General features: G+C 38.3%; 1 protein-coding gene across 1 annotated transcript in view; it reads left to right on the top strand.

Moving 5' to 3' along the window:
• The window catches only part of THSD7B (thrombospondin type 1 domain containing 7B), a 376479-nt gene that overhangs the window by 328306 nt on the left and 33500 nt on the right, over nt 1-14673 (top strand). The window contains exons 18-19 of the mRNA XM_058193966.1: nt 4606-4721; nt 6326-6443. Coding sequence (XP_058049949.1) covers nt 4606-4721; nt 6326-6443 — 234 coding nt within the window. The remainder of the gene's footprint in view (nt 1-4605; nt 4722-6325; nt 6444-14673) is intronic.

Raw genomic sequence — 14673 nt, 5'->3', positions numbered from 1 at the left:
GGGAAAAATTGAGGGCAAAAGAAGAAGGGGATGACAGAGAACGAGGTGGCTGGATGGAGTCACTGAAGCAGTCGTGACATTAAATGGACTCCAGAGGATGGTAGAGAACAGGAAGGCCTGAAGCAACGTTGTCCATGGGGTCGCGATGGGTCGGACACGACTTCGCAACTAACAACAACAAATTATATTTATATAATGTATAAATACAGGTGTCCTCTGACCGTACAAAGTTACAACAGCGTTGAAAAAAATGATTTTATGACCATTTTGCACACTTAGGAAAGTGTGATCATCCCCATGGTCACGTGACCAAAATTAGCAACTGCTTAGCAACTGGCAGCTGTATTTATGATGGTTGCAGTGTGCCAGGATCATGGGTCAGCTTTTGCAACTTTCTGACAAGCAAAATCAATGGGGAAGCCAGATTCACCTAACAACTGTGTTATTAACGTAACAACTGCAGTGATTCACTTAACAACTACAGCAAGAAAGGTTTTCACATGGGGCAAAACTTACCTAGAAAATGTCTTGCTTAGCGACAGAAATGTTAGATTCAATTGTGGTTATAAGTCTAGGACTACCTATATTATATAAATGTTTAATTTTCCTGAGGATTATTACTACCTGTGAGCAGCACTTTATACTCTTTCAGCAATGCTAAAAAAAATGCTCGAGCATTTACAATTGGTAAACGAAGACTACCTATATTCCAAACTGGCATTTTTTTTAAATTTGCATTTATATCCGCCCTTCTCCGAAGACTCAGGCGGCTTACACTATGTTAGCAATAGTCTTCATTCTATTTGTATATTATATACAAAGTCAACTTATTGCCCCAACAATCTGGGTCCTCATTTTACCTACCTTATAAAGGATGGAAGGCTGAGTCAACCTTGGGCCTGGTGGGACTAGAACCTGCAGTAATTGCAGGCAGCTGCTGTTAATAACAGACTGCATTAGGAGCCTGAGCCACAGAGGCCCGTGATATATATTATATATGTTAAGTTGCCTTAGCAGTGACAGGGATGGCATATAAATCTAATAAATAAATAGATAAATAAATAAAACAATGCCTGCAATTTTTATATGTTTTTATATGCTTGGAAAAAGTTTTTATCTCCTGTATGGAAGAATGGCCAACCAAAATGTGAGCACCCACGAATGATGACATAATTAGGAAAATTTGGAATTGTGCTGAAATGGACAGGTTAATTTTAAAAATTAAAGATAAAGAAGACTCGAAATATTACAGGACATGGAATAAATTTTATGAATGGATAGAGACAAGAGGTAGAAAAGAGAGGGAAGTTTATGAATGTCAGTATAACAAAGATGTATAAAACTATGGACATAATATAGAAAAATTTGTAAATAAGCTAATGTGAGTAGAAACTTGAAGTTATTTTTTATTTTATTTTATTATTATTTTTGGTTGTATTGCTGCAATTACTGTTAACAAAGTACAGTTAGAGTTATTAGCATGTATGTTAAGAATAACAGTTGATCTCTCTCTGGCTTTGCTTTATTTGCATTGTTATCCTGACCTGGCACTGTCTTTTCAATAAAAAATAATAATGATGATGATAATAATAAATAATACATAACTTTCACTGGACTTGAACTTTCAAGGGAGGCTATTTTGAAAATAGAAAGTTCATATATTTATTCATTCGTGATAATTTATGAATTGTAAACTGATGAATTAAGTTCTCATAGAATTATATACCATTACATATAGTGCTGCTATATTTGCTATAATATAAATTATATGTATATAATTGGAGAAGAGCCTAATGCTGGGAAAAATTGAGGGCAAAAGAAGAAGGGGATGACAGAGAACGAGGTGGCTGGATGGAGTCACTGAAGCAGTCGGCGTGACATTAAATGGACTCCAGAGGATGGTAGAGAACAGGAAGGCCTGAAGCAACGTTGTCCATGGGGTCGCGATGGGTCGGACACGACTTCGCAACTAACAACAACAAATTATATTTATATAATGTATAAATACAGGTGTCCTCTGACCGTACAAAGTTACAACAGCGTTGAAAAAAATGATTTTATGACCATTTTGCACACTTAGGAAAGTGTGATCATCCCCATGGTCACGTGACCAAAATTAGCAACTGCTTAGCAACTGGCAGCTGTATTTATGATGGTTGCAGTGTGCCAGGATCATGGGTCAGCTTTTGCAACTTTCTGACAAGCAAAATCAATGGGGAAGCCAGATTCACCTAACAACTGTGTTATTAACGTAACAACTGCAGTGATTCACTTAACAACTACAGCAAGAAAGGTTTTTCACATGGGGCAAAACTTACCTAGAAAATGTCTTGCTTAGCGACAGAAATGTTAGATTCAATTGTGGTTATAAGTCTAGGACTACCTATATTATATAAATGTTTAATTTTCCTGAGGATTATTACTACCTGTGAGCAGCACTTTATACTCTTTCAGCAATGCTAAAAAAAATGCTCGAGCATTTACAATTGGTAAACGAAGACTACCTATATTCCAAACTGGCATTTTTTTTTTAAATTTGCATTTATATCCCGCCCTTCTCCGAAGACTCAGGGCGGCTTACACTATGTTAGCAATAGTCTTCATTCTATTTGTATATTTATATACAAAGTCAACTTATTGCCCCCAACAATCTGGGTCCTCATTTTACCTACCTTATAAAGGATGGAAGGCTGAGTCAACCTTGGGCCTGGTGGGACTAGAACCTGCAGTAATTGCAGGCAGCTGCTGTTAATAACAGACTGCATTAGGAGCCTGAGCCACAGAGGCCCGTGATATATATTATATATGTTAAGTTGCCTTAGCAGTGACAGGGATGGCATATAAATCTAATAAATAAATAGATAAATAAATAAAACAATGCCTGCAATTTTTATATGTTTTTTATATGCTTGGAAAAAGTTTTTTATCTCCTGTATGGAAGAATGGCCAACCAAAATGTGAGCATATGCTTCAAAATTTAGAATAACTATATTTTAAAAATGAGTCTAATGCAGAAGATAGTTCTCTTTGGAAACCATTTTTAGACTACAGATTTCTATGTGGAATTGGACCACATCCAAAATGCAGGTTTTAGAGTTTATATTTTAACTTGGCATATTATCTACATGTAATGCATTGAATTGTCTTAATGTATTGTTTTATCATCTATAGTCTCTTTCTTTCTCTTTTTTTATAGCTCCACTTGTGTTAACCAAATGCCCTTAATAGAGATATTTAGTAATTTAGTAATAATCAAGTAATGTAATAGAGACATATTTTGATTAGAAAATAGATACAAATGTCTGTAAGCTTAATGATGTATTACAATATATTCATCATACAGTATTTTAGAATTGTTAGTTATCACCTGATTTTTCTGTTTATATTTGGTTTTTAATCTTTGTTATCCTTTTAATATTATTTTAAGTATACTTGTATATTTTCCTTTATTTTTTTCAAATTAATAATATATTATTTGTAAAAAAAAAAGAAAGAAATATGAAAGGCAGATATGGTTAGCACTTGGACATGAGATCACCAAAAAGTTTAAGAGTTGTGGAGTCAGTTGGGAAGTTGAAAAATAATCCTGAACAAAGACATCGGCCACTTGCCAATGCTTATCTAAAGCATAACAGGAATCTATCCACATAGACACCAGCAGTCAAGCTCCACTTGAGTTAGATGCAAATTTGTGATTCATTGATCCTAATTTTCAGTTTCAGATTGATAAACTATAAAAAGGTACTTAGAAATGGGCTCAAAAAGTCAAAGGAATCAGCTCCTAGAGGCAAAACTTAGAATTCTATAAAAAGTTGCTGCCTCGTGCAGAGTACAGAATGGACTTTTTATTCTAGGATTCCATCGTTCCTGTCTTCCTAATGGAAGCCTGTTTAGAGATATTCCCCTCATTAAAATGAAAGCACATTCACCTAGGAATTCTATAACATTGAGGACAAGCCATAGGGTTCAATTCACATACGGCAAAAAAAGAACCTGTCTTTCACAATTCTCGTAAGCAACACAGAAGATACACATCCAAAGAAATGAAGTGTTTAGACCACACAGAGGGAAAAATGATTTATATCATTTCATATGCATTTTGAAGGCGGAAAAAAAGTCGTTTATTTAAGTTTTCTAGCTATTTCCAACATTACCTTTGCAGAGTGATACTTGAAAAAACAGCATTCCCTAATTGGTTATCCTAGCTTGAAGAAGACATTAATATTTTACAAGTGCTTTCTTTCAAGGGAAACATGATTTCTTTTGTCAAACAAAACTCAGTTGGAGATTATGACAAGTGTTGCTTCAAGGTAGTCGTGCTGCAGAAAAAAAATTACAATTTTTGGCATCCAACGGAGCAGCATGCCACTTGATCACTATGAAGTGCTACATTTCATCATCACTGGACAGTTAGCATACTCAGAGAGAATGTAATTTTTAAGGGCTACTGAAATAAAAACAGAATAATTTAAGGCTGGATGGCTTCTTTTCTTTTAAATAATATTATATTGCTTTCCAAATTGTAAAAAACTATAGCTTCATTTTTTTAAAAAGTCCTTCTAGCATTAATAGGCAGAACCAATTGTAACCATGATGTCTTTTTAGACTGGAGCACATGCCAGCTAAATGAAAATTCAGCCTGTGGACAAGGGATTAGGAATCGCCTTCTAAGCTGCATTCGCAGTGATGGAAAAGCCGTGAATATGAACCACTGTGAGCAGGTAAGCTTCCATTTGGTTACTTAATGCAAATATTCGCTGGGACAACACTCAGCTTCAAAAGTATCTCATCAAATCATTTTGGGTTATTCATTCCATCCTGATTTTCCTAAATCCTACCATAGGGTGTCTATGGAGATTCTCAGTTATGCAGACCATGGTTGTCCCAAAGGTATTTTTTCAACGGGCAACTGGGCATCCTTGGTTTTTTTTTCCCTTGAAAATGTTTTGCTTCTCATTTAAGAAATTCCATCAGTTCTAAAGAAATATCTTGAATGAGAAGTGAAACATTTACAAGGGGGAAAAATCAAGAAAGTCCAGTTGTCTTTTGGAAAAACATCTTTGGGACAACCAAACTGTGCTGGCTTCAATGAAGCCCAGACATTTTCATATAGGCATTTAAAAGAAGATAAATGGAAATACTTATAAACATACAGCAACATATAACCTGGCCCTCTCTTGCTCACTGATTTTTGGAAACACTGCACCAGGGGCTGGATAGAACACAGTGAATAAAATGTATTCAGATGAGATAATGTCTTCATAGAGCAACCTGATAAGAGGTCTATTCTGTACTTAGTGTATGTGGCAGCGTATGGAAGCCTTCGGCCTAGTATGGCTTCCAAGGCTTCAAAAGTCTTTTCTGCAAGGAGATTTTTCTGGAACGCTGAAAGTATGTAGGTCTCTGCACTTAGGTCTCTACATTGGGTAGATATTTTTGTATTACCCTGATTGTTAAATGAGTAAAATTGCCACCATCTCATAGATTTTAGTCTTTCAGAAAAATACATCAAAATAAATGTCACTAACCTTCTATAGTTCCATCCATAGAGTTCCATCCTTCTATAGAACCCTCCATAAAGTCACTGACATAGTTTTGTCATTTGAAGTCAATATACAGTATAAGGTAAAGTAGATCAGAAACTATTCCTACACCAGTAAACATTGAATGTTTAAGGTAAATAAAAATTGAAAAAATAATTTGATAAAAACAATTTTCTAACTCTTACTCAAATTATGGCTGACTCTTCCTTTTTAGCAACATTTGTATAATTCTTCTTTCCGCTTTTTGTATTTCTAACCTGCTTCTTCCTGTTCTCTTTTTTCCTTCTAACTATCATCTCAACATCTCCCTCCAATTGTTTGCTAGACTGACAGCACCATCTAGCATTTCATCCCGTTGGCCCTCTCTCAGTCATCATTACCATTCTTTGTCTATTACAATCCAAATGACCTTAGGTACTTCTATATGGCCATATACATTTTCTATATTGTAGCTCTTTCATCCAAGTCCAGCCAATTCAGAAGACAAACAGACAAAACAGTAGTGTATAAACTCAGGATGCCAAAGTGAAATATGCTAATGCACTTCAATGAATATTGCTTTGCCAAAGCCTATGGCAAAGCTATAAGCAGGCTGGACTTGGATCAGTGAAAAAACATTGAAGAAGCTATTGCTGTTGTTTTAAATGTATTATAGCTGCCTACTTCAGAAGACTCTGCTCAGCTTACAGGATCCAACTTTTGGTATTTCATTAAAATCCCTGCTTAATTGCACATCTGCTTAGCTGTCAGTGACAAGTGATCTGTTGTGTTTTCCTTAATAGTTGAACCTGGAAACACCCACCAAAATGACTGCCAACTGCATGGTAGAATGTGTAGTGAACTGTCTGGTTACCGAATGGTCTCCTTGGTCGGAATGTTCACAAACTTGTGGTCTTGCAGGTAATTGTGCCATTTGAATTACTATTCACATTATTTTAAGTTTTGCCCTAACAGTTTGCAATTATATTGGGTTGGAACCCCCTGAATTTCCAGAATTTAGTCATGTTGGTCTATAATCTAGAAATTGTCCATCTCTTTTGTCTCAATAGATGACGGTACCAGCCAACTTTGCTTGGGCTTGGAAGCTAAGTGAGGTCAGGTCTCTGTATTATTTGGATGAGAAATGGGTGGGAAATAGAAGGAAGCCAAACAAAAATATTCTAAAAGAAGTCTATGGAGATTTTTATCATCCAGGCCATGGTTATCCCAAAGGTCCTTTTCAAAAGGCAATTGTGTTTGTTTTGTTCTTTGTTTTTTCCTTGAAAAAAAATAAACTGAAAACATTTACAAGGAAAAAACAAAGGAAGTCAAATTGCCTTTTAAAAATCACCTTCTGGACATGCTAAAAGAAGTCAGTGTCAAATAACTTACTGATAAGAGAACCATATAGATAAGTCCATGCAGTCTCCAAGAGTTAAGGAATACTTGAAAGAGATATTACAATATGTTTTCAGTAGGACTGCCAGACTGGGCTGGAAAAAGCCATACAAACACTCGATGACAGTAAAGAAATGCCAGACAACCTCTAACTCTCTGTTTTTGTTTTGTGACCATTCAGATTTGTGTAGCCCAGATCTAGTAATCCTTCTCTTGCTAGGATTTTTGAAGGGAGCCTGGTTAGGCAAGGTTAAAATAGAAACACATATTGTACAATATGTCAGTGTACATTATCCTGCTTGTAGACAGCCCACAATACAACTCATCTTACAGAATGACATATTATGACTATGGTCATATTATACATACAGTAGTCATGGTTTGTTTAACTATAACTTATTAAATAAACAGCAATATCCTCTGTTTACATAGCTTACTAAAAGATAAATCATAGTTTGAAAACCATGACAACTGGATTCATTAACATGCTAAACCAAATGGAAGTTAGCGTTTTGGTTTAGCATACCATATAAACCCAGTCAGTGATTATGACAAGGGTTTATTCATTATTGTTAATTAATTTAAGTCTAGCTATGATTAATACTATATGAGGGGTGCATTTACAGTAATAAAATGATTTTCAACACATTTTCAAAAATCTAATGAGTTAAATAATCAGTGTCAGTTGTTGAAGCTGAAATGTTGGTGATGTGAACACTGGGATAAAAATTAGAATATTTTTTTAACTTCAAAAAACTTACAATTTATGCTAACTTCTAGGAAGCTGTAAGAGATGTTAAAACATTTATGGAAAACATTTTCTGTTCCTTGGCAATTTAGGATGTGGCCTCTGATTTGACTAATACAGTGTGAGTTGTGGTCTTATGAATATATTGCCATTTCAGTGTAAAGTTATGCTTATTCGATGAGACTTGGTTGTATGTATATTGCAAATATACTATTTTCACTACCTGACACTTTTGGAAGCAAATTGCCCTTTTGTAAGACAATAAGCCCTATTGAGCCACTGAAGAGAAAATACTGATTAAAAAGCTCAGAAATTTTTGTTCTGTCCCGACTACACATTAGTCTGTATCCAGCTAAATCCACCTATCCTCCAATAAAACAGACCATGTGCGTAGATCTGGATGCTTTATTGAAAGAACAGGATATGGGGAAACTGGGGAAAATAAGAATATATACAATGAGATCCAAATACAAGATAGGCAGTATCGAGTTACTGCTGAACATAACAATTAATAAATACAAGTAATCTAAATCTCACCAGCGATGTTCTGTGTGCAGGATGTGGATTTGTTCTTAGATGAACATGTGCCGCAGTTTAAGATGGATTTTTCTTTCTGCTTCCTCCAAATGCTAAAGGAAAATGGAGTCTGGCTTCCCAGTGTGCACTTGTTTTGAGAGTATGAGCTGATGGATAAAGGGGTTGGGTCAGCTTCAAAACAATATAATTGGTATTTATCCCTCCGGCCACTAGATGAGGCTAGAGAACAACAGTATATAAAGATTATGGGGCATGACAATTTTCATACTGGTGTTGTTCCAAACCTGAAATTCTAAGCAGATGAAAATAAGTGTTATTTAATTCAGTGGGATTTTCTTCTGAGTAGACATGTTAAGGAATGATGTTACAGATCAATCTTCTTTTGCTAATTCTAAATTAAACTGTTTTTTCTGGAAATGTAACCATAAGAGGAAGAAGCTTTGTTTGTCCCAAATCTGTAATTATTAAATAAATAAATACAAAGAAAGTAAAAGCCAGGATTTCTGAATAATTTTCTGTAAAACAGATGAGGTATTCAGGGATATGTTATTAATGAATTAACTGCTGAAATGTCTCTGTTCTTCTCTCAGAGATTAAAATTAGGAGGTTTTCCCTTTTTGTCTGTTCTACAGAAAGCACCTCTAGAATCTGCTTATTAGTTAGCCTCATTTGCATTTTCAAGGCACAGTGGAGCAGAGATAATTTTAATCTTCTTTTAACCTTCTGACACACTGTCAGCATGCTACTATTCAACTGCAATCATGGCCTTCCCACCTTTTATCAACTTGTACCAACTTGGTTCAATTTTACTGGCAAGTGATGCAACTTTCAACATATTGCACCTCTAACAATACTGCTCTTGACAGCCAAAAGTTTTACCCAATGCTGGATAAGGAGTAGATTTCATGTATTCCATCATTAAATGGAATAATGTGGCATTGACTCATAGTGAATATGTGAATGTAGGACTTTTAGTTATAGTGCAAGTCTTTTATCTAAAACCAGACATAATAGAAGATTATTTTTGCATTCAAAAACAATTAAAATTATTTTTAAAACACAATTGCACTATGATTTCTGCTCTCACTTCAGTACAGAACCTGCTACATTCCATTGCCACAGTTTATTTATTTGTTTGTTTGTTTGCTATGTTGTACATGCAGATTCCTATTTTTTGTGACAGCTTCATTCAATGATAAAGTTGGTTGAATTGTCTGTTTTGCTCTTTTGTCTTTAGTCCAGGTCTATACAATTCCTGTAAAATAAAATATTAGCTAGCAACTATAGTGTTAAGCACTGACACTTTTTATTGGGTTTGTTTGAGCTCTTTATAGTCACTAATATTGCTGGATGGAGATAGATTTATATGAAAATCCAATTTAATGTCTCCCAAAGTCAGTACTAATAGAATTTGGAAGAAGTAATTCAGTATGTTGAATTTTCTACTTGATCTTATGTACCCACAATGTAACATTTATGAACTGTACACATTGTAGTGCATTATAAAATAGTAGGGTGTATTACTGTTAAAACAATATGGAATCGATGTGAATGATCATTTTATCTCATATTCCACAGTATAAATACACCTTACTAAAATCTTGTTTGCTAAAATCTTGTTACACCTTAAGATGAGCTGAGAGAAAGATCTTATGCACTAGGCTTCCCAAAAAGTCTGGCTTATCAATGAAAGCATCAGGATGCATACAGATGTTTCCAGTGTTATCCAGTGTAGCAAATCATAAAATCTTTTAAGCAGGATAACACATTTATGGTATAAAACTTCTCCTTATCATCTATCTGCTTATCTAAGTGATGATTAATTTCAGAATAAATGTGTAAAGGCTACCACGGGAGAAAGAGAGAGTAAACCACTTGAATGGCTAAAAAAAAGTTAATGGGGATGGGAAAGCAGAAAACTCTCAGAAATTGGGAATCAGGAAGGTTTCATTTCTTTTTTATTTATTTATTTATTTAATTTTGTCACAACAGTATACATAAACATTGTCATAGTAAAAAAAGAAAAACATATCATGAAATATACACACACACACACACACACACACATATATATGTAAAGGATATGCATAGCTATATTAATTAGATATAATAAAGAGAACAATAGGACAGGAACGGTAGGCACTTTTGTGCTTTTATGCACGCCCCTTATAGTCCTCTTAGGAATGGGGTGAGGTCAATAGTAGACAGTTTTTGGTTGAACATTTTGGGATTTTTTTGTAGAGACTATGGAGTCAGGTAATGAGTTCCAAGCATTAACAACTCTGTTGCAGAAGTCATATTTTCTGCAATCAAGTTTGAAGCGGTTGACATTAAGCTTGAATCTATTTTTTGCTCTTGTAATATTGTGATTGAAGCTGAAGTAGTCATTTACAGGAAGGATATTGCAATAGATGATTTTGTGTGTTAAACACAGGTCATGTCGAAGTCGACGTAGTTGTAAGTTTTCTAATCCCAGGATTTCAAGCCTGGTGGCATAAGGTATTTTGTTGTTTTCGGAAGAGTGAAGAACTCTTCTAGTAAAATATTTCTGGACGCGTTCTATTGTATTTATGTCAGAGATGTGGTGTGCGTTCCAGACTGATGAGCAGTATTCAAGAATAGGTCTAGCAAATGTTTTGTATGCTCTGGTTAGTAGTGTAGAGTTTTTGGAAAAGAAGCTGCGTAAAATTAGGTTAACTACTTTTAGAGCCTTTTTTGCTATGTAGTTGCAGTGGGCTTTGGCATTTAGGTCATTTGATATGAGAACTCCAAGATCTTTGACAGGGTGAGGGTCGTCAGTAAGGTAATGACCATCAAGTTTGTACTTTTTGATAGGATTCTTTTTTCCAATATGTAAGACTGAGCATTTGCTGGTAGAGATTTGGAGTTGCCAAGTTTTAGACAAATCGGAAACTAAGTTGAGGTCTTCTTGAAGACCTCGACTTTCCTAGAACAGAAGCTTCCAATCTTGGCAACTTTAAGATTTGTGGACTTCAACTCCCAGATCCCTCAGCCAGCTGGCTGCCGGATGAGGAATTCTGGAAGTTGAAGTCCACAAGTTGTAAAATTGCCAAGGTTGGAGACCCTTCCCTAGAGAACTGGAAGGAAGGCTTAGAATTCTCCCTGTGGTCATTCAAGATGAAGATGCTCCTGGAGTCTAAAGGAATCAGGTTTATGCTAGACCAGGGGTCTCCAAATTTGGCAACTTTAAGACTTGTGGACTTCAACTCCCCAAATTCCCCAACCAGCAACTGGAAGTCCACAAGTCTTAAAGTTGCCAAGTTTGGCAACTTTAGTGTGGAGTTTGGAGACCCCTGGTCTAGACAAAGAAAGACCTATAGAAGCAGGGCAGAGACAAAGAGCCTGGGACATTACAAACAACAGAGCAGCTGAGTCATCTATTTGCCACTGAGCGATTGTTAATGCGTATTTAGAGGATTTAGATCAAGCAGGAAACATTTGGAAAACCCACTCAAACGTATTGAAATTATTTATTTATTTATTTATTTATTTATTTATTTATTTATTCATACTTTTATACCGCCCTATCTCCCTAGGGACTCAGGGCGGTGTACAGCCATATAAAAAACACATAAATATACAAAGTAAAACATTAATCTAAAAAACTTATTAAATAGGCCAAATATTTAAAATAGACATATAAATAATAAAACCCGATTTAAAACCAAATCTAAAATTTAGACATTTAAAATTTTAAAATCTAGTCCAGTCCTGCGCAGATAAATAGATGTGTCTTAAGCTCGCGGCGGAAGGTCCGAAGGTCAGGAAGTTAAGGAAGTCCTGGGGGAAGCTCGTTCCAGAGGGTGGGAGCCCCCATAGAAAAGGCCCTTCCCCTGGGCGTCGCCAGTCGGCAGTGCCTGGCCGACGGCACCCTGAGGAGTCCCTCCCTGTGAGAGCGCACGGGCCGGTGGGAGGCAATCGGTGGCAGCAGACGGTCCCGTAAGTAACCCGGCCCTATGCCATGGAGCGCTTTGAAGATCATTACCAAAACCTTGAAGCGCACCCGGAAAACCACAGGCAGCCAGTGCAGTCTGCGTAGGAGAGGTGTTACATGGGAGCCACGAGGGGCTGAACTACCTGGAGTCTCTGGGTGCTCCTCAAGGGGAGCCCCATGTAGAGAGCATTGCAGTAGTCCAGACGAGATGTCACGAGAGCATGAGTGACCGTGCATAAGGCATCCCGGTCTAGAAAGGGGCGCAACTGGCGAACCAGGCGAACCTGGTGAAAAGCTCTCCTGGAGACAGCCGTCAAATGGTCTTTGAAAGACAGCCGTCCATCCAGGAGAACGCCCAAGTTGCGTACCCTCTCCATTGGGGCCAATGACTCGCCCCCAACAGTCAGTCGAGGCTGCAGCTGACTGTACCGGGATGCCGGCATCCACAGCCACTCCGTCTTGGAGGGATTGAGCTTGAGCCTGTTTCTCCCCATCCAGACCTGTATGGCTTCAAGACACCGGGACAACACCTCGATAGCTTCACTGGGGTGGTCCGGTGTGGAAAAGTACAGCTGAGTGTCGTCAGCGTACAGCTGGTACCTCACACCGAAACCACTGATGATCTCACCCAGCGGCTTCATATAGATGTTGAACAAGAGGGGCGAGAGAATCGACCCCTGAGGCACCCCACAAGTGAGGCGTCTCGGGGCCGACCTCTGCCCCCCCCCGTCAACACCGTCTGCAACCAATCGGAGAGATAGGAGGAGAACCACCTATAAACGGTGCCTCCCACTCCCAGTCCCTCCAACCGGTGCAGCAGGATACCATGGTCGATGGTATCAAAAGCCGCTGAGAGGTCTAATAGGACCAAGGCAGAGGAATAACCCCTATCCCTGGCCCTCCAGAGATCATCCACCAACGCGACCAAAGCCGTCTCAGTGCTGTAACCGGGCCGGAAACCGGACTGGAACGGGTCTAGATAGACGGTTTCCTCCAGGTACCGGGGTAGCTGACATGCCACCACACTCTCTACAACCTTCGCGGCGGGTTGGAGACCGACGATAATTACCTAACACAGCTGGGTCCAGGGAAGGCTTCTTGAGGAGAGGCCTCACCACCGCCTCTTTCAAGGCGGCCGGAAAGACCCCCTCCAGCAAAGAAGCATTTGTAAGCCCCTGGAGCCAGCCTCGTGTCACATCCTGTGCGGCCAGCACCAACCAGGAGGGACACGGGTCCAGTAAACATGTGGTGGCATTCAACCTACCCAGTAACCTGTCCATGTCCTCGGGAGCCACAGGGTCAAACTCATCCCAAACAATCTCAACAAGACGGCTCTCAGACATCCCACCTGGATCTACCCAATTTTGGTCCAGACCGTCCCGAAGCTGAATGATTTTGTCGTATAGATGATGAGATGTATACCAAAAGATTCAGGATTGGCAAATCAATTTCAGTCTTTTGCTCTGGTTTTCTAGGACTGCATGCTCATGTAAATGCAATTTCATCGCTATGAATTTATTTGTTGTTGTTAGTCACAAAGTTGTGTCCGACCCATCGCTACCCCATGGACAATGTTCCACCAGGCCTGCCATCCCCTTCTTGTTTGCCCTCAATCTTTCCCAGCATTAGGCTCTTCTTCCTTCTCATTAGGTGGCCAAAGTATTTGAGTTTATCTGCAGGATCTGGCCTTCTAAAGAGCAGTCAGGGTTGATCACCTCTAGGACTGATTAGTTTGATTGCCTTGCAGTCCAAGGGACTCGCAGGAGTCTTCTCCAGCACCATAGTTCAAAGGCCTCAGTTCTTTGGCACTCAGCCTTTCTTATGATCCAACTTTCACAGCCATACATTGCAACTGGGAAAACCATAGCCTTGACTATACGCACTTTTGTTGGCAATGCTTTTTAGTACGCTGTCTAGATTTGCCATAGCTTTCCTCCCCAGGATCAAGCATCTTTTAATTTCTTGGCTGCAGTCCCCATCTGCAGTGATCTTGGAGCTCAGGAAAATAAAATCTGTCACTACCTCCATTTCTTCCCCATCTATCTGCCAGGAATTGAGAGGGCCAGATGCCATGATATTAATGTTGAGTTTCAAGCCAACTTTCCACTCTCCTCCTTTACCCACATCAAGAGGCTCTTCAGTTCCTCTTCACTTTCTGCCATTAGATTGGTATCATCTACATATCTGAGGTTGTTATTTCCCCCAGCAATCTTAATTCCAACTTGTGATTCATCTAGCCCCGCCTTTCTCGTGATGTGCACTGCATATAAGTTAAATAGGCAAGGCAACAGTATAAGCCTTGCCGGACTCCTTTCTCAATTTTGAATCAATCAGTGATTCCGCATCCAGTTCTCACTGTTGCTTCTTGACCCACATATAGGTTTTTCAAGAGACAAATAAGATGGTCTGGTACTCCCATCTCTTTAAGAACTTGCCACAGTTTGTTGTGATTCACACAATCAAAGGCTTTAGCATAGTCAATGAAGCAGAAGTAGATGTTTTTCTGAAACTCC

Source organism: Ahaetulla prasina, chromosome 1 (assembly GCF_028640845.1).
Source record: "Ahaetulla prasina isolate Xishuangbanna chromosome 1, ASM2864084v1, whole genome shotgun sequence".
In the NCBI taxonomy this organism is placed as follows: Eukaryota; Metazoa; Chordata; class Lepidosauria; order Squamata; family Colubridae; genus Ahaetulla; species Ahaetulla prasina.
Note: the sequence above shows the minus strand (reverse complement) of the source record. Positions and strands in the feature narration are given on the sequence as shown.